General features: G+C 33.6%; 1 protein-coding gene across 2 annotated transcripts; it reads right to left on the reverse strand.

Moving 5' to 3' along the window:
* Positions 1 to 10,125: 10,125 nt before the first annotated feature.
* Positions 10,126 to 21,573, reverse strand: LOC123880647 (polypeptide N-acetylgalactosaminyltransferase 35A). 2 transcript variants are annotated; one of them, XM_045928879.1, is made up of 11 exons: positions 21,336 to 21,573; positions 19,652 to 19,828; positions 19,208 to 19,343; positions 18,679 to 19,111; positions 18,046 to 18,286; positions 16,128 to 16,273; positions 14,854 to 15,006; positions 13,664 to 13,881; positions 13,313 to 13,442; positions 12,753 to 12,887; positions 10,126 to 12,043 (listed from the first exon to the last, which is right to left on the reverse strand). In XM_045928879.1, exons 1-11 carry the CDS (start codon positions 21,433 to 21,435, stop codon positions 11,912 to 11,914), a joined length of 2,001 nt encoding a protein of 666 aa, XP_045784835.1. In that variant the 5' UTR covers positions 21,436 to 21,573; the 3' UTR covers positions 10,126 to 11,911. The 2 variants fall into 2 exon arrangements, with proteins under 2 accessions (XP_045784835.1, XP_045784834.1); XM_045928878.1 differs by having other exon boundaries at positions 19,652 to 19,927.
* Positions 21,574 to 21,916: the final 343 nt, after the last annotated feature.

Genomic DNA, 21,916 nt, shown 5'->3' on the forward strand with positions numbered 1-21,916 from the left:
GGTTAAAAAAATATTGTTTAAACTAGTTCTCCCGAGTCCCGCCCCGGCTTTTTGCAGGTGATCATGCCTAATCCATAACTCAGTCTGGGACGGTTTATCGTCGTTCGGGATGTTCAAAATAGCAGATCCTCTTTTTTCACCGTGAATTTCTTAAATAGCAATACCAAATTCTGCACTAGCGATGCTCCACTTGAATTAGAGAATAGATAAGTTGGTGGCACTGTAGTTACGAGACATAATAAACCATAAGATTGACGGCGAAAATGACGTCACGCTATGTTAATAATACTTGCATTATAAATACCAGCTATCATTACAAATCATTATTGATAACCATGAAAATTTTATATACCAGTAAAATATAATTATTGTAAAAACATAAACACAAAAAAAATGGCTGAATATCATAAATGGTAGCATTTGATAGTTTTCTATTTGGAAATGTTTCACATGTTACTTTTTGGATATGAGGACATTCCCTCTCATCAACCGTCAAACATTAATCAACTACTTTTTCGAAAGTTTTCCATCGTTTATAACATGGAAACCCCGCACTGACGGATGAAAAGTAGGAATTATTAATATTAAAAAGAAAATTTTATAATAAATAATTATTATTAGTCCCAAAGTATTAGTTAAGATTGGACGTAGCAGTCCAGTTAATATTAAAATATTAATTAGTATTTTTATCATAATGTTATTATTTATTCTAACAATTAATATCACATATTTTAAAGTCATTAGCACAATTTTATTTATATACCTATAAAATAAGTCTTATTCTTTATTACTTCACTTTCAGTTTTACTTTCAGTATTGTGACAATTTAGGTACCATACGATGACTTAGGGCCGGCGCACATATGACGGAGCGCAGCGCAGAGCATGCCCGTGAAGTTTTCTAATCGCGTGAATTTTTACCAGATAATGCGCGAGCACGCGCGGGACTGCGTGTGGATGCACAATTGATTTTAGATGTCATTTCAATGAGGATAATGTCGATAATATTTTGACTGTGAAAAATGCTCTGCGCTGCGCTTCGCCATATGTGCCCGGCCCTTTGTGTTTTTCCGTATGCAATATAACATAATGCAGCACTTTTCGATAAGTAAAGTAATTGAAGTACACTGTAAAGTATTCCATCTTATACTTGCCTAATTGAGGAGCCGGGGATAAAACGGTGTATACATACCTACTTATGTATATTTATGTAGCGGTAGTATTTTACAGGAGGAGCAAACACTGAATGAAAACTGTTGAAACATTCCAGTAATTGTACCATTTTGATCGAAAACTCAAATATTGGATTTACACAGTTTTAAGCCCTTTTGCTTGGAAATGAATTGAACTTCGTAGTATTTAGTGATCAAAATCATGAACTTGGGGCTCAATTTCAATATAGTTTAAGGCCGTTTTGCTTAAAAATGAGAGCAGATTTGTATTCAATAGGCCAATAAGTTGAGAATAAAGAATAAAAAGGTTTTTGATCGGAAGAAAAGGTAAAATTAGAGTTTGGTTCGCCAGCTCCTCAATTATTATTTTTATTGCACATATTTACCTATAGAGCAAGAGCTTGTGAGAGCCAGACTTTCAAATTGTCCGGCAAGATGTAAGATAGACTATCGAAATTGCCTCGTTTCTACGATCTTCTGATAGTTCCCCAAGTAAGATAAAATTCAGCTTTTATACAATAACGTAAGTTTAGTTGCAATTTATTAAAATTTAATTGTCTGGCATGGGGTTGCCACGATACTCTCTGGCAATGCATGACCTGATTTCTAATACTATCCCGAAGTAAATATAAAAAAAAATTGCACTTTATACTTACTTTGACGAAAGTAATTTTATACACCCATGTTACCTATCTGCCAAAGCGTCAATGATCCAAACTTCATAATCGCTGATCGTTCCTCCCTGTGTTGGGGACAATTCGCACAGAAACTTTCAGCTCGTATAATATAACGAAGGTCTGGCCCTCGCGGCCTCGTCTACTGCAGTAGGTAGAAAATCATAAAGTTAATGTAATGATAAATACATACTTATTATGATTATATGTATTAAGCGTTTATTTATAATATATGACTATTAATATCATTGATATTTATTTTAATGGCACTTACTGGAATTGTTAGTGTTGTATTTTTCTAATAAAGGTCTTCGCACATTACATAAACTTGATGCCAACTCAACTCCAACTCAACTGACAGTAAAGCATGGAAATGTGAGCTTTATAATATCGTGTTTCTTCAACGTTGAGTGTGTAATTGAAGTGTACAACGCGTGGAGCACGCGTACTTTTCTTACGATGGAGATTACGAGTGGAGTGGGCGTCGAGTTGGTGTAATGTGCGAAGACTTTTACGCTGCATCGTATATCCTGCTAGGACTAACGTATGCACCTCCTCGTTTGCCGCAGCTCACTCCAAGTTTCACGTATAATCCATATACTTAACCTAAAAGAAAACAGGTAAGCTAAGGAGATTTAGATAAGTATGTCCTGCAAAAATGTATTTCATTTGATAGAGTTATAATTAATCCCATTATGATTATATTGTATTTTAACGTATCGGAAAGCCAAATACGTGGGTTGTATACAACGAATGTAAAGGTAAAGTAGGCCGATTTACCTACATAATAATATTGTAACAGCAAAGAAAATTGATTTGTCAACTACCTTGAATTCGGATTATCTATATTTTAGATATACGGCAGATTAGGTAGCTTGCACTATGCATTACATCAATTACATTTTTTGTATTTTTTGCATAGTTTAAGTTGAATTTGGAAATAGGATTCTATTAATAAATTGACTTGTTTTAACCATAATTTCATATATTCAGTTGCCAGTCGATGGCAATCTGAATTTGCTCTACGATCGCTCTCTTTGTTCATCCATTCGTTGTCGTCAACGTATGTAATGTAGCTCATGATTCTCACATCTCTATGTGAAACCGCGAACAGAACAGATGCTGTGCTCGTTTCACGATATTCATTGTAATATTTGTTGATATCGATTCTATCGACGAGGATTTTAAATTTTCTCTTATTAATTCGGTACATATTACTATTTTAGTTACTTTATAATAATTACTAAAAATAATTTTATATTATACGCCTACGATACGCCATTTCGCTCTTTCCTTAAAATAAGCATAAATCATCAAAATGTATTTTTTAAACAAAATTATCGCCCATGTTACCGCGTACCTAGTATTTTTTAATCGTATCACTCTAATATTAACTAGGTATCATATCGTAATAATTTATAAACCTTACATAATTATAGCTACTCTACAATTACTTATAATTACGGCGTGTATATGTGGAAGAGTCCCTGGTAAGCGAACTTGTTTATTAATGAAAAATGCTACAATTAACATTATTTCATGCGTAAGTAGAGCCTGCAATTACTCATTTGCAGAGTTGGGACCAACTGGACAATTTCAATAGCACTATGCTCAGCATATATTTACTTACTGAGTTAAGCAGAAATAATTTTGGTACCTACTTACATATCCAAATTACATAATAAAGAGAAATATTGAAACATTTAAGAAATTCCTGATTTTTGCACAGTAAGCTTGATTTGTGTTGAAGAAATAATTTATCTTAGCAATTTCACTGGTTGCTGTCTTGGGCGTGCTGTTGGGGAGAATTGTCGGTGTTTTTACAAACTTTTAATTCTGGCTAATACATTAGAAATTATTTTTGTATTCCTTAATGCGTATTTGATAATAATAAGTAGGCAAGTGTTTCAACAGGAATTGACTTTACCTCCGTCAACTAAATATTTAGACTAAACTAAGTATAATATTTACGATATAAATTAAATTTTTTGACTAGCTACATTTTACTATCAAAAATTTTATTTATAACTTATGATTATTTATTTAATATCACGAAAAATGTTTTACACGGGCGACCCTAAATTAATCCAAATTTAAGTTTCGAAATGCTATTTAAATTAGGAGGTCTGTCATAATATCAGTTATTTAATAAATTAGAATAGAAACGTCACAATATTAACACATGATTTTGATCATGCAACCTATATCATTACTTTAAAGTTTAAAACATATCGATGTTACTATATTTTATTGTCCAAAGTGTTTTAATTTGTTGCCCAATATTATTAAATAAATTTAAAATTATTTACTAAACTTAATATTGTATAAATTTTTAAAGTAAAAATTTCTTGTTAAACTGTTCACTCTTCTACTGTATGGATATACAGTAGAGCCGCTTTAATAAGCCACTTTTGATATTTCTTACATACGGACTGAGGACGACCACAATATTATCGAACAGCTAAAACACTTAAATCTAAAACTTATAGAGGTTCTATTGCAAGTCTATGCCATCATTCGAACTCCAGAACCTAAACTAAGGGCCGGCGCACATATGGCGGAGCGCAGCGCAGAGCATGCCCGCGAAGTTTTCTAATCGCGTGACACATTACTGGAATTTCTACCAGAGAATGCGTGAGCACGCGCGGGACTGCGCGCGGATGCGGGAGTATCCGCACGGATGCACAATTGATTGTAGATATTATTTCAATGAGGACAGTGTCGATAATAATTTACTGTGAAAAATGCTCTGCGCTGCGCTCCGTCATATTTGCGCCAGCCCTAAGGTTCTAGAGTTCGGATGGTAAATATTTTTCTTATTGCACATTTTTGTCAAAAGTGACCTATAGAAGTCCACAATAATACGCGCCTTATTGCTCCGACGCGTTCCACGCACAAGAAGTACGCAGTCCCCAAAGCAGAGCGGAGCAGAGACTTGTTCAGCAAGCCAGAGATGATTTAATAAAATTAACTGGTAACAATCTACTCGTAGGTACGTCAATATATATCAGTTTGTTAAACGAGTCTCTCATTCTGCGAATGGGCACCCTAAGGAAACTTAAAAATAAAACGAGTGATGAACGGTGCGTACAGTACAACTTTTTTTCTAGATGTGAGTGCAGCCATATTCGGCCCTTTTAAAATCCTAATGATTTTGCTGACATTGCCCTATGAATTCAATCACTTAAATAATAATAAATAATTTATTTATAATTAACATACCTAAACTAACATTGAAGTTTTGCAAATATATATAAGCAAAAATTGAAAACAATAATTGTAATGCACAATAAAAATATATATATTGTGTTAGGTATATATTGTGATCATAATAAAAAATTAAAATGTTTTTAATGAAAAAAATATTTGCAAAATTTTTAATGTGTCACTCTATAAATGAAATCAATTCTGTAGGTACCTACGTAATAAATAATCAAAGACTTTTAGGCAGAATGCCTCCTTTTTATGTAATTTTAAATGTTAAAATAAATGTTGATTAACATATCAAAAAGTTGTTTTATTTCCCTCATCGTTTCACCGACAAACATCGATTAAAACAGTAACTAAATAGGCAGTACAACAAGGACAGGTATTAGGAGACAGGAGAAAAAAATTAAATTATGATGCTTGATGGAAATAAAAGTCAAAATGCAGGAATAAAAATTTATTTAACTATGTGTAACATCATTGTATATTTTATGTTACAATCAACATTAATAATAATAATTACTTGCTATTTGCTTCATAATTGCATCGAGTAAAATTATGTTATCAGGATAGAGGTTTTTAAATTAGCAGTATGTCTTACCACAAAAAAAACATGAGTTTTTATATTTTGGGAAATCTTCAGGCTTAAAATAAACACGCGCTCAACGCTTGTTTAAGTTTTTGTGGCAAGACCGTATATGTTCAAAGCTTTTGTATATTAGCGCTTCTACTCTGGATATAAAAATAGAAAATTGGCTTTAAAAATAGAACATTTTTCTAAAAATCTTTAAAAATGTCAATCGAAAATTACAAAACGGTTAATGTACACTGACCTCTACTGGACTTGCGATTGCCGACCTGTTTTTGAAGCAACGTGATTTTCGCTATTTTGGCGCTAATAGCCACTTGAGCGTCATATTATGAGTGTGCTCGGAACTATATGTTAGTGATGAGACAGCAGCCTAGTGTCAATACAAAGACCATTTGTTAATAAGTGTTAATTTTAACTATTCCAGGTACGCTCAGTGAGGCACGTCAAATCGGCTCAAAAATAACTGTCATTTTGTATGGCACATCGTTTCCAGTGAACTTGTATAAGTCCATCCCATTAGCAAACTTAAACAAAACTTTGTAACTTATCGACAGATTACAGATAGTTTTTTTTATTTCGGTCGTTAAATAAATACAGAATCAAAAAAGTGATCGATTTTGATAAGCTGGATCGTACTTATTCTATGTACTTATCATTATTTTTTATTTGTTTTTCTAACATACTATGTATCTAACTACCTTTAAACAACTTGAAATCAGAATTTTAAGATATCGTCACATGAAAATAGAGTGTAATTAAATACTATTACAAACTGATATAATTTTCTTACTAAAATCGAATGGCGTAAATCACATCAAAATATTTAAAATACATTAATTCACACTATACAAGTAAAATGAGGAAGCATCAAATTAGCATCGAAACTTTAATAATTTAATATTAAAACGATCCACTTCAAAAAATAATATTACAATAACTATCATATATAAAAAAATTGTGCAGTCACAAAATTTTTTAATATTTTGTTACAGACATATTACAGTAGAAGCACTTTTTACCTTCGGCCACATATTATATCGACTGTTACATCTACATATTATGTACATGTATATAAAAATGTATTCTCTAGTTCCAATTTTGCCCACCTGAACAGATAAGTTGGTGGCAACCTTTATTTATATTTTAATATCATTATTACAAACGTTTTTATATATTTTATCGATATAATATAAACGTATAATAAAAGAAATATTTTTTTTTACAAATTAGGTAAAATATATTTAGAATAAACATCGTATTTACTGCTAAGCTAAAAAGGTTTGTTATCGCCGTTGAGTAGATTATTTCTATGATTATTTATTTTTCTTATCCCTAGTGTATGTATAACTACTTGGCTATTTATATAAAAAAGAGAGTTTAAAGCAATTTAATCCAAAAATAAACTTAAACTTACCATTTATAAGAATCTAATTATAATAAAGCGTTTTTACTGAGAACATTTTTCACAATAATATTTTATTCCTACAACCTTAATTTTAAAGAGTTTCTCTTTCTAAAATAAAGCGCATATTTAGTTATGTATGAAAAATTCTAAATATAGCAATTGTATGTATGTAAAGTCTATAGCAAAATACTCTACCTATATTGTTATTAATTGCCTTACAGTAAATATGTTTTCTAATCTTAAAAGTAATGCACCATATAAAATTAGTTAGTGCATAAATGTACTGTTTTCCTATTTCCTATCGCTGAGAGATATTCAGGTACCTTGTAAGGCCCAGGGCACAAAGGCACATAATCGATAAGAAGCGACGCAACATTGGAAAAAAATATTCTTCTTTATTTCCTTATTTAAAACATGACAACCATTTATCCAATTTATACATTACGCAGTGGGGTTAAAATTAAGTTTACTTCAAAGTTTAAATGTTTTAAAATAAACATGTTACTGCGCTTGGACACTGCACCAATGTGCCTTAAGCTTAAATGACTAGTTTACTTTTTTTAAATAAAATTATGAACTTGAATAATCTTAATGTAAACTAAAATGGAGAGTAATAAAGATTCTGCGCCAATGTGCCTTAAGCTTAAATGAGTAGTTTAATTTTTTTTAATAAAATTATAAACTTGAATAATCTAAATGTAAACTAAAATGGACAGTAATAAAGTATTGTTAATAAGATTACCAACCAAATAAATCACAATTGCATTCTAACAACGATCTATGAATGGAATGATCTTGCAACTGTCTTTTTAACCCCCGACCCAAAAAGAGGGGTGTTATAAGTTTGACGTGTGCATCTGTGTATTTGTCTGTGGCATCGTAGCTCCTAAACTAATGAACCGATTTTAATTTAGTTTTTTTTTTGTTTGAAAGGTGGCTTGATCGAGAGTGTTCTTAGCTATAATCCAAGAAAATCGGTTCAGCCGTTTAAAAGTTATCAGCTCTTTTCTAGTTACTGTAACCTTCACTTGTCGGGGGTGTTTAAATTTTTAATTTACACTTGTAACCGATATCGCTACTCTTTGAAAACAGCGTACGTATCCGCAAAGAGTAAATTAAAGGGTACATAATTTTTAGTAGAGGTACATAGTTTTTAGAGACATACAATTAAACTATTACATAACTATAGAATCTTTATATAAAAACAAATAGATCAAATGAAGTTCCCCCTTAAAAAAAAGAGTGCGTAATTCATTAAATATTATTAAGCAAATATATAAATGAATGAGTGAATGAAATAAATTTATATAACTCCAACGTGTATTTTACTTAGTATCGCGGTATGTATTTTCACTCAAGCAATTTGTTTCATGAACGAAACACAACGTGCGAGAACACAGTCGTTACTTGGGAAGCCTTAGAAGAAAGTGAAGCGTTTGAAATAGTAAAGGATAAAAGTAGGCACACAAAAAGAGCGCTCGTTATTTTTAGTGACAGACGACATAGCTTGCGGGATTTAGTGTATATTCAGATGGACCACAAAAAAAGTAAAAATGCGATAGGTCCCAATATTTGATTTTGATTAATGATGATTGTTGAAACAAATCCCACTATTTCCATAGCACCAAACATAACTAATGTCTATGTATTAAAATCTTCTTTATGACAACAAGTATATCTTTTATCTTTGTGTGTCGATTAATGTCATCAAACGCTGTGTTTAGTGACAATTATCGTATCTTACTGCTCACACGCAATATACTGATTTGTTTGGCATTTTTCCCAAAAGTCGAAGAGGATGGCGGAGCGCAGCGCGGAGCATTTTTCACAGTCAAAATATTATCGACATTGTTCTCATTAAAATAATATTTCTAAAATTAATTGTGCATCCGTGCGGATACTCGCGCATCCGCGTGCAGTCCCGCGCGTGCTCGCGCATTCTCTGGTAGAAATTCGCGTAATGTGTCACGCGATTAGAAAACTTCGCGGGCATGCCCTACGCTGCGCTCCGCCATATGCGTGCCGGCCCTTATAGGAGTTTCTGTATTGTTTTGTTCTCTAGTGAACGATAAAGTTTATTTCACTCATTTATTCCTTCAAATAGTGTTATATAATACGCGTTTTTATACAATTTTCTGCTCAGCTACATTTTTGCCGGTGTTTTGTGGTATTGGTTGTGGCACGTCTGAATCAACACTTAGGCCCTACAATCTTAAAGACACTTGAGGCACGGCGTTTTCATATGACGCCGTAATGAGACAAAACACAGATTCATACAGTAGAACTTAAAACATGGAAAATCTTAACGGAGTACCTTTGTCTTTACAGTTTTGTGGCTGTATTTGTGAAAGTAATGTATGATTGTGTGCGTGACTTGTAAACAATTATTAGGAACAAGACAGATAATATGATTAAATAGTTTAAGCAAATATCCGTTACAACCATTAAAAAATCCTTATGTATAGTTATCATCACGTGCGCGTTTAGCGAATCCATCTTGTAGTCGATAAAAATATACATGTTAATTAAGAAGTTCAGTTCGTTTTAGTTATTTGTAAGTTTGTTAACTTAAAATAATTAGAATTCCTTATGGGCGCTACATACCTTCAGTTTTAACTGTGCGATTTAACTGTACAGTCCAACTGTACAGATAAATCGTTAGGTGTGTGGAACGTACAGTTGAACTGTACAGTTTAACTGAGATCTAATCAAAATATCAATAGATAAATCTGTACAGATAGAACTGTACAGTGATAACTGAGAGTGTGTAGTCGAAAACTGTGCAGTTTCGTCAGTTTTGTCGTGGCGAGCGTGAAGTGAATACGTATTTTGTCGTTTTTATTCGTTTTCTCGTTTTCTTCTATTTTTTTCGTTTTCTTCTATTTTCATTTAACACACACATTAGCCCTACGATCGCTAAAGCGTCGTCTCTGGAGGCCATATTGATAAAAACTGAAAGGTCGCGCGTTTTTGCTTGAAGGTGTGTAGGCTGTATGGACTTACGATTTATCTGTACAGTTGGACTGTACAGTTAAATCGCAGAGTTAAAACTGAAGGTATGTAGCGCCTATTAATAATTATTATAGTCAATTTGTTACGATACCTGTTTGCTTATTGATTACAAAAGAACCTGTAAAATATTCGTAAAAAAACTAATATGATTTAGTGTTACATTGACAAATAAACATGGGACGGATTTTTCAGTACAAATAATAGCCGCCGACATCGTTATAGTAGGCACGCTAGTGTGGGTACGCCTTTACAAAATGCTAAAACAAATTATAGTCTTAGGAACTTTTTGTATGTTATTTATCGTCAACATCAAACTTATACGGTACCATAAATTCATGACGGTTGCTAAACAATTGCTAAAATTGGAATGTGAAGTTGGAAATAAATAAATCTATGCTAATACTTATAATAAAACTGTAACTATACAATACGGGTTTCACTGTATACAGAACATTTCACGGGATGTTTATTATTGGCTAGATTCTAATAGGGTATAACACATTTGTGCCCATATTTTGTCTATGGAATAGGTAGGCTCCCCATGCGGAGCTGGGGCGGGTCAACTAGTAAAAACTAAACTAATAAAATCTAATTATATTGAGATTATATTAATAATAGAAGGCCTCAGTTGTTTATAATTTAAAGCATACAGTTTAAATTTGATCGAATGAAATCAAATGACGAAAGAAGATACTTCTCTGCGTTTAGTAATTTTTTCATAGAATCGTACGAAGACTGAGACCTAAAACTAATACTTGCTTTATAATATAATACCTTATGTTTAATTGACAACCAACCTGAAACCTGAAACAACACTGAGTATTGTAATTAAACCTTAACAATATAAAGAGAACGGTAGACATTAAAAAAAAAGGAAGGGTTCCGTACGATTGTACAAAAAATAACACTTTTTATTTTATTTCTATTTTCAGATATTTTGAAATTTTTAGTATTTGTTGTTATAGCGGCAACAGAAATACACATTTTGTAAACAATTCGGGTTACTACTTCGGGTTATGATTATTTTGATGAACCGTCTAACTGAGCTCTAACAGGAAAACTTGCTATGGTAAAAAAGAGATTAATTGTCAATGGTCTGGGAAGTTTTTTTTAGGTTATTACTGGGCACTAGGATTATAATTGATTTTTATAAAGAGCTTCAACATCAGTCGGGTTATTTCTGCACATGATAATGTTTTCATTCATCACCCACTGCACAAGTTCAAGAACAGTTCATAACACCGCTCGTAGTTTTGATGAAATGCTATATAATGCACACAAACAGTATGGTTAGTATGAGATTTTACATCTCGCCCACATTGATAGAATTTGAGCGTCGAAACACGTCAGCGTTTAACTAAAATGGACCATAACTGCTTTAAAGCGCTAGCCCGTCCGTACACTCAGCGCTCCAAGCGGAACCGTTGCTAAATTAAAATCGGTGGTACTCTATTTTCGACTTTAAATCAAGGGCCTTCAGATCCAATATTCTGTGACGTTCTTGTGTTTCGACGCTCGAATTCTATCAATGTTGACGAGGCATAAAATCACATGCTTAACTACAGAGGGCTTGGGTGTAAGTTCTCAAGTTAAATACAATAATATGACGTATAGCGTGATTTGACGCCTCCATACAATCTAGACAGATTAAACTTTAACTGGAGTCACGTTTTTCTAACTTAGAATGCCAAATCACGATGTTTACCTATCCAAATGATACATTTTACCGCGTTACTTAACTTGCAACCTTACACTAAGGCCTCTGAGCGAACTATAAGTACCTTGCGAGCTATAACAAAGATTAACAACATTAATACAACTTAGCTACTACTTTAGATGTTAACTATGAATTAAGACCTGATGAAATCCCACTGGTTCGTTGGTTGGTTGTCACATATGACTAGTAGAAGTGGCTCTGTACGGTACGCCCGTTCGACTCCTAAGCACATACCCGCCGCTGTGTTGTAGATGGGACTGCCAGCCTATTAAAAATAAACGTAAGTCACGTCAAAATAAACTTCTTATCCATAGATATTATATAAAATATTCCTATTAACATAGTACGCTTTCTTGAAACAACTTCATTACCGTTTATTTTCGCGCGCACGCGCGTTATTTTGGTACTGCCGCGTGGATTTAGGTTTTTAAAGATCCCTTGGAAACGAACTGTTTGATTTTCCGGGATAAAAGATGCCTATGTCAATTAAAGGGACGCAAGCTACCTTGGTACTTTTTATATAAATCAGTTAAGCGAACCGAAGGGTTTTTAGGCATTCCGAACCAGTGGTAGATGCTTTTGACGATTCAAAAGAACTTGTAAAAGTCTAATTGAATAAAAATATTTTGAATTTTGAATTTAGGAATCCCGTGAGAACTCTTTGATTTTCCTGGTTAAAAAGTAGCCTATGTCCGTCCCTAGTATATAAGCTAAATCTGTACCAAATTTTGACAGAATCGGTTTAACGCTTGGGCTGTGAAAAGCTAGCAGACAGATAGACAGACAGACCGACACACTTTCGTATTTATAATATTAGTATGGATATGGATATGGGTAATAGGTCGCAGGTCAATGTTGATATGACACATAAAAGAGTGCTTACATTAGTGTCGTAAGTTAATCATGTAAGCTACTTACGTGAGTAAAACTTACAGGTGTAATTGTGGCCTTAAACCAGAATGAAGTTTACATACCGATCCTTTGTGTTTCCACTCCTGAGTGCCGCCAAGTTCGTGACATTTCCCGATAACAGGTGAGACGTTGTTAGTAGCATCCAAACACAAAATCCGCCCTAAGACCAATTCATGCCGATCCGTTTCAAACCACATCTGTTACAAGGACAAAACAATAGAATATAAATTTTACGAATGAAATTTTAGACACTACTCTGGATTCAATCGGGTGGAATTTATCTAAATAATTTCTTAACCCACTAGTGCTATGAGTGAGGCACACTATCTCGAACCTACATTATAGAAAATCTTACAAGCAAAATCAGACCCAGATGGGTCAGATTCGTAGATAGTCCGATTCGGGATAGTCCAATTCGCGAATGGTCCATTTTATACATAGTCCAAAAATACACAATAATTCACGCGCGTCTTCGTCCACTTGGATTTCATTTACTAAAAATGCCACGCGAAACATGGATTTATCGGAACCGATTTACGAAAAGGCTAGGTCTTAATGAGAATAATTTAGATCTATCAAGCTTAGTTTAGACATAGTGTTCAACCAATACATAAGTACGTACCTGATTTAAAGTTCTCATGCAACTTGAAAGCAGCAATCCAGAATTTTTAGTTTTAATATCCTTAGCGCTCTGTATACATAACGAGGTATTCTTCAAACGTATTTGGAATGAATCCGTATAATTGCGTTTTCTGCACAACAAAACAAAACATACTATGAGATTAAATCCAACGATACTGATTTTTTTACTATGTAAATGTGGGAGTATATAACCTTAATCAAATGCTAACAGGCACAGTTTGAAATTGTCGTATTCACTCCTGGTACAAGTTTTACGCTTAATTGGAGGGGAAAGGGGAGTGTTAGTCATGAATTAGCATGGCTAATATTCTTTAAAAAAAAACAAAAATACCTGGAATGCCAAGGTTGCAACTTGTTCTTCTCTGGGTCATTTAAAGCAGCAATCTTCTTCTTAGCGGCCGTGTCCTGTCCAGCCTCGATCTCAGGGTAGACATTTTCTAGGTACCATTTGAATGGCTTGCAATGTAGGCTCTTGCGTAAAGCCTGCCGCTCAGATATGTCGCCTATAGAGATGTGAGCCGCAGACGGATTCTGGTCTATTACTTTAGTCTGAAATGATTACAAGTGTAAATTAAAAATTTATAACACCCCCGACGATCCAAAGTATTTGAGTTTTCCAAAACATCATTTTCAAATAAATAATTATATGTATTTAGGCAACGTCCATCTTGACAGCTTGACATTTGTCAATTGACATAATATTATGAACCTAACGGTTATCTAACCTTCTTTTCTACAAGAAAACTAGAAAAGAGCTGATAACTCTTAAACGGCTGAACCAATTTTTTTAGATTATAGCTAAAACACTCTCGATCAAGCCACCTTTCAAACAAAAAAACTAAATTAAAATCGGTTCATTCGTTTAGGCGCTACGATGCCACAGACAGATACACAGATACACAGATACACAGATACACAGACACACAGATACACAGACACACAGATACACAGACACACAGATACACACGTCAAACTTATAACACCCCTCTTTTTGGGTCGGGGGTTAAAAATAGGCAACTTTACTCTCAATTAATATAGATTTTTTTTCAATTTATAGATTACCGCTTGGCTGCAATCAGTTCTGCTGGCAAGTGATGATGCAGGCTTTAGAAAATCCCGTGGGAACTTTGGTTAGCCGTGGTAAAGAGTAGCCTGGTCAATGGTCATGTCTCCCCGGAACGCAAGCTGTGTCAGTCACAAAAGCGTCAAAACCGCTTAAAAAATGGACCGTTAAAAGTTAGCAGACAGACAAACAAATTTTTGCATTTATAATATTAGTATGGATAATTACATCATATGTATAATAATTGTCCTTTTGTATGCAGTAGTATTTCCAGCAGGGACAATCAGGAATTTCAACATTTCTAAATTAACTCCGGTCTGGTCATAATATTACTTACCCTACCCTACCAGCAAAATCATAGATTGCTTCGTCACTTACCACCGAGTGATATCGTAACAAGGCAATTTATCGTTCAATAAAATAAAATAGTATCCTATACGAATCGATAAGGATCTTACCACATAATCATCCATCCATACGCGAGCCATTCGCATAGAGTTATGGAGCATAGAGTCTTCTTTCTCCCCATAGCCGTACGGCCTGCGTTTACGGAACACGTGTCCCACGCGGCTGCAGGGGATTAGCTCAAGAATACCGCCACACATCCAAATCTAAACAAGTAAAAATAACATTTTATTATCACATTTACCAAATAACGAACCCAACACACGGTTTTTACCGCTGGGTCTAGCATGAAATTTTGCACAGGAGTTTCACTAAAGGACTTTTGAAAATTGATCATCTGTTGCGTTGATTCATATTGGCAGTTAACGGAAGCGTAACTCCAAAATTTGAGATAGCACATTGACCTATAACTTCACCAAGTTCTGGTGAAGATATAGGTCAATGTGCTAGTGCACTTCACTTCACTTATATTCTTCACGAATTTCTACCGAGAAAAAAATCTTGGTATTAAGTGCTTACACAGTCAATCCGAATCCAGAATATTTAACCCATAAGGGAATATGGGATGTTTTTGGATTTTAGTCAACCTCACTATTCTTCTTTATAAAATAAATAAATCAAATGAATTGAAGAGCTATAACTTTCTCTGAATATATAACATAACTAGATGCTGCCCGTGACTTCGTCCGCGTGGATTTAGGTTTTTTTTTAAATCTCGTAGGAACTCTCTGATCTTCCAGGATAAAAAATATTCTATGTTCTGTCTCTTGGGTGCAAGCTATTTCTGCACTTAATATATGTTACACCCGACTTCATCCACGAGGTTTTAGACTTCATATATCCTGTGGGAGCTCTTAGATTTAGCAAGATAAAAGTAGTCTATATCCATCTCCGGGTACAGAGATATTGTTTACATGCCGTAAACAATATGTCTGTACCTACCCGTCAAAATCGGGTAAGTGGATTGACAGTGAAAAGATAACAGACAGACAGATAAATAGGTAGACAAACACACTTTTGCATTTATAATATTACTACAGATATGGATTTAACATGAAGCTAACCGCATACAGATTGTCATACAAACACGCGCGCACCCATACTCACACACGCAACCGTGTGCGTTCGAATATGTACTCTCATTCATTCACATAACTAGCTATTGCCCGCCACTTCATCTGCGTTTAACTTCTTTTTTGCGTGTAAACTATCAAACTATACTACAGTAAAAATATCCTACATAGAGTCCAGACTGCGCAAAACTTCAGGTTCAGGTAATGAAATGTAAGAAAACAGAGAGATAGAAGTATGGATTGCAAAATCGTACCCGGAACGATATCTCCAAGTTTTCACCACCCCACAAGTTCATGCCTGAGTCGTATTGGCCAATATTATTGAAATATTCTCGATAGATTGCGAACAATCCACCAGCCATAGTCGGAGATCTTATTGGCTTCACAAAGTCTTCATCGTCTGAAAAAAAACAGATAATGGTACTATAATATATACAATTATTGGAAAGATACTTACATAAACTAAGGTTAGGTTTAAAAATTACAAACTTTCTTTTTCAGTCTTAAAGCCATACTTATATATAATTATAAATGCGAAGTTTGTCTGCTATCTTTTCACTGCTCATCCGTTTTATTGATTTTGAGGAGCTACAGAGCTTGCCTCTCTCAAAAACTACTTTTTATCCCGGGAAATCGAAGAGCTCCCTCGGGATTAAAAAACTAAATCCACGCAGACAAAATCGCGATCATCATGTACCTAGTATTATGTAATATGTAAAATATCAAATTGATTGACTCAACGTATGAACATTGTGCAACCCATTTTTCTATTAATTGCTGTTCAAAGTTTAACGATAACTTTAACCGCTTGTCATGACACTGTACCAAAAATGTATAAAAACTATTACTTACTACCAGTAAAAAAGTGGCACAGTGCAAAGACCTTATTGCCTAATAAGGAAATATTATATTTATAGTTCATAATTGTTCAATAAATAGTACATCTATATCATATTATTTTATATATTTATATCATTCATACAATTATTATGAGTCTTGACTTATTGAGATAACCCTACACTACTGACATCAATCATGATCTTTTATTAAATGCTTAATTAGTCTTTTACATAGACCGCCGACACTAATTATAATAAAACAATAACTTTAAATACTGTCAACAATAATTAATTACCTATCTTCATTTTTATTTTATTAAATACCATGAGTTCCACACGACATGCACTACCAAATGCAATATAATTAATATGTAAACAATTGATAACAAGTGGGTAATGTTTACTAAACTAATAAGATTATTAAACACAATTTAAACTGGTTCAATTAATATTAGCCTACACACCCCGACCTGATGGGCTAATCTATTCTATAAACTAATTACTATGAATGTGTTATACTAAACCTTTCTTGTAAAATGATTTCAATTAAATTCACTTAGAGTCTGAATACAAATGAAAACACTGCAACTTGGTTTTAAATACTACTTAGATCTCTAAATAGTTTTTAAAAGTTGTCTATATGTAGTATTTATAACAAAATGATAATTTTTAAATTTTATAATTAACTAGCCGATACCCGCGACTTCGCCCGCGTGGATTTAGGTTTTTTTAAATCCCGTGGGAACTCTTTGATTTTCCGGGATAAAAAGTAGCCTATGTGCTAATCCAGGATATTATCTATCTCCATTCTAAATTTCAGCCAAGTCCGTCCAGTAGTTTTTGCGTGAAGGAGTAACAAACATACACACACACACACACACACACACACACACACACACACATACATACAAACTTTCGCCTTTATAATATTAGTGTGAAGTGTGATATTATACAACAAGCCTCGAGAGCCTCGATAGCCTTCGAGGCTCTCGAGGCTTGTTGTATAGTACGGTTGAGGAGCCGACTGAATTCCGAAAGGTTGGTGGTTCAAACCCCACCCGTTGCACTATTGTCGCACCCACCCCTGGCACAAGTTTTACGCTTAGTTGAAGGGGAAAGGGGAGTGAGTATTAGTCGTGATTAGTCATGATGACAAAGGAACAAAGTCCCTCACTAGGTGGGCAGATGACGTCAAACGAGTCGCAGGCAGCCGTTGAATTCAGGCGGCGAAAGACCGTGGCGTGTGGGAGTTCCTACAAGAGATCTATGTACCAACAGTGGTAATCCATTGTTTGATAATAATTGTGATGAAGGCAATAAAATTTTGACTTACTTTTCAAAGTTCCTTTAGGCAGGTTGTCCCACTTGAAATGCAGTCCCCAGTTGAAACCACCTCTAACCAAAGGACTAGCAGTATATTCAAAGGTATCAGCATTTATAACATCAATGACCGGTGTCACAGCGCGCGGTGAGTATTTTACATGGACACCGTCTACGTCTTCGGCTAATCTGGTCAAGAGGGGAGGTAGCCAATCTACATTCACTTCTATGTGGGAATCCAGGAAAACAAGAACCTGAAAGATTTTAAATATTTTAAAGATATGAATGGTATGAGTCATGCTTTAAACATACAAATAATCAATCACTGGTAAAGGCAGAAAAGCCTAAGCAGTCATTATGGCATATTCAAGAATAATGGTCATTAATTTAATAAGTAACTACTTTTTACTAAACAAACAAACAATAATTTTCTATTACAAAAATATATATAGTAATTCAAAGGAAAGAATCTATACTTGTAGATAGATGTACAAACCAAAATTACTATAATGCAGTACTGAAAATATCAAAACATATTTTATCATGGATAAATAAATTAATGCAGGGACTTTCTTTCATGCTAAGTATTAGAAATCGAAAGGTAAAGAACAGAAATCACAGCAAAACAATAGCTAAAAAGACTTACTTCTCCAACAGAATTTTCAGCTCCAAATAACCTAGCACGAATAAGCCCTTCCCTCTTCTTGGTTTTCAGCAACCGTATGTTTAAAGTACCTTTCGAAGAATCAGTTGTTTCCTTCAAACTATCTAATTCATTGTTATTGTCATCGTTTATATAATCCGCAATAATATTATCGCCATCAATATTATTTGTTTCAAGCATCTCTTCTTGTTTCTTCACGGAGTTGTTTAGTTCATTTATAGCATTTTGTATTTGCTGGTGCAGATCATCAATGTCGCTATAATCATCAACTAGTATAATCTCTTTGAGATGCTGTTGATCTGTACGATCTAAGATAGAATGAATCGAACGCATCAGTGTTTCAAAATGTTCATTGTAAAAACAAATAATGATGGATGCCTTAGGAAGTTTCGGCGGAAACTTTTGTGAACGACACCTGCAAAATGATATTGATTAAAGAAGGATTTTAAGATGAAATAAACTGTGGAAGCTTGTAATACTCAGTCGTTATACTTTAATTAACAGGACTTACAGTTTATTTCTGGTGTCAGGCAATCCTCTAAAATTTCCAATTCTCTGTGAAATCAGAGTGTTGAATGCATGCATAGTATATCCCTTTTCCCGAATCCTCACATCTTCTGCGTTGTGAATTAAACCAAACTGATCTTCTGTAAGGAAAAAATTTGAATATATAAATTTGGCCTTGACTACTATATTTTATTAATTTGAAATATTATTTGAAAGACAATGAATTATAAACATGTATTTGTTGTTTGGATGGTTTTGCTGATTACTAATAATAATTATTATCAGCGAAATTGAAAAAGAGTGTTCATCAAAATAATTGATTATTTTGATTTGAGCTCCCTTGCAATAATTTTTTAGGGTTCCATGTTGAATTACCATGGATTAATAACGGTATTAATAAGAGCCCGAAAACCTGTATAGTCACATCAGAAGGAAGAATATGTTTTACCCAAACTCTTATCTGGTTGTGCAGGAGATTTTATCCCTAACTGCTTAGCAAACTTTTCACGCAGCATGATCTTCCTTTGATATTCAGATTTTTCTTTTTGATACTTCCACATTTTACCAGCAAACTGATCATCACTTGTTTTGGGGTTGTCATACAACAAATTCTTGCCCTCCAAAGCTGCAATAGATTTGTCATTGTTTTTTATACGATCCTTTTCACCCTTGTTAACAAGATGGTAATGGAATCTGTTCTCAGTATTATTAACAACATTATCACCTAAAAAAAATGGCCATTTATAATAATTGCTACAAAATAGTTTATCTTATACAAAGTTATTGTAACTAAACACCTGTATAGGTAGGTAATATAACTTTTTGAGAGTCTAGTCAGATTTACTGTGTGAGTAAGTTATAGGTCGAGAACAACAAGAATAGAATAATAATAGGTGTTGTATGGAAAAGCGCGTAAGAAGTGTACCCTTAAAATAACAACTCAATTTGATCTGTTTAGTGACTAGTTATACACCCAATTTTTATGTTCTAACCTAACTTAAGATTTTGGCATTTTTTTTCTTTTTTGGGATTTTAGTATTAGATCGAATGTGGTTCAAAAAGAAATCTGAGTACCAAAATCGAAAGTTAGGATAGGTTGGGTTAGGTTAACATCTGCCAGGATTATGATCAAATCCTGGTTGGTATAATTTCCCTGCGACATATAGAGATATGTAAAGTCTACCACTGGTCTAGAAAGCACATCTTATTAACAATGTTATAGCTATGTTATTATTATTCTATCTTGTAGGCAACTGATTAAAATTGATGAAATGTGAGATTTCTATAGAAATCATGTTATAGCATCACAAGTACACTCAATCCAATTAAAGATTTATGTGCCTAGCAATATAATGTTGTTACTAATTTGTAGTGACTAGTATGTTGTGTGTATTATGTCTTATTTGTTTATACAGATTAATGTTTCTGAATGCTAAAGTAGGGTTGAAAAAGCAATAATGACATGCAATAATACAATTTTTGTTTAAGTTAACTGCAGTGAAGAACTGATTGTGTGTTTAATAATTTGGTAAATATGAGTTGTTAGCAGCAATTGAACTGATTAAATTAAAAGCCAAGCTGCACTAACACAACCAATTGTTAATTATGTTTTTGATTGGAGGGTTCAGACTTCAATAACTTTACTAAAACAAAATATTTTACTTTGAAGTACTCACTTATGTACTCAATATTTATTGTAGAAAAGTAGTAGTAGTACTAGAAAAGACAAATATAGCTAAAAATTCCACTTAAAATCAGCAAATAAAATTATATATGTATTTAGGTTTGCAGGAATGATGGTGATACAAGTTGAAATAGACTAGGTAAATGCTTTCAAACTGCAATAAATTAATCTCAATCTCACACTATCAACTTTAGCAAGATTGATTGATTTTTGGATTGATTCATTTGACTCATTGATTTTTTTAAATTACACTGTTAATTTCAATACAACAGGAAGAATAAAGTTACTTGGGATTTAGTAATGAATTGGAAAGGATAGCTGATGGAGAGCTTCAAATATTTTATCACAAAAAGGTACTTAATTAACTAGTAATTATGTTGTGCTGTGTTTCTCATTGTATTCATGAAATTAAGTCTTTAAATTATATAAAAAGGAAGTTGCCACTCACCGCTCATGTTTAATAACCAGTACAAATACAAGGATACACTCCACGTTGCTGAAGCGATGATTATGCCCCAAAGAAACGAGTTAAATTTCATCCTCGCCATTTTTCTCAAGCCGTAAAATAGCACTTCGACACTATAATGTATTGCGTTTCTTTTATAATTTTCACATTCACAATATTTGGAAATGATTTAGAAATGGTTTATTTATTTCTAGGACCATAGATTATCTACTATATTATCTAGGACTATTGTCAATTGTGATAGCCGTTACCACAGAGCCCAAAGAGTATGTAATCACTATCGTTACACAGCACAGATTACACAGTATGACAAGCACAGACCTAGTATATAAGACGACAAGGATCTTTTGGCAATTGGCAACATAGAGTATGTAATCACTGCAATAATCCTACTCTATGTTTTGGCACTTGAATGACATTGACAGGGAGGCGATGTTGTAGAACAAAGGATGCCAGCAAATAAAATCTCCGCAATTTTAGAGAAAATGTTGACAATGTCATGTTGAAAACCGAGTAAGTTTTATCTAATTTGAACTGAAATTAGAGAAATTGGGAAAGCCGCC

Source organism: Maniola jurtina, chromosome Z (genome assembly GCF_905333055.1).
Source record: "Maniola jurtina chromosome Z, ilManJurt1.1, whole genome shotgun sequence".
Lineage (NCBI taxonomy): Eukaryota > Metazoa > Arthropoda > Insecta > Lepidoptera > Nymphalidae > Maniola > Maniola jurtina.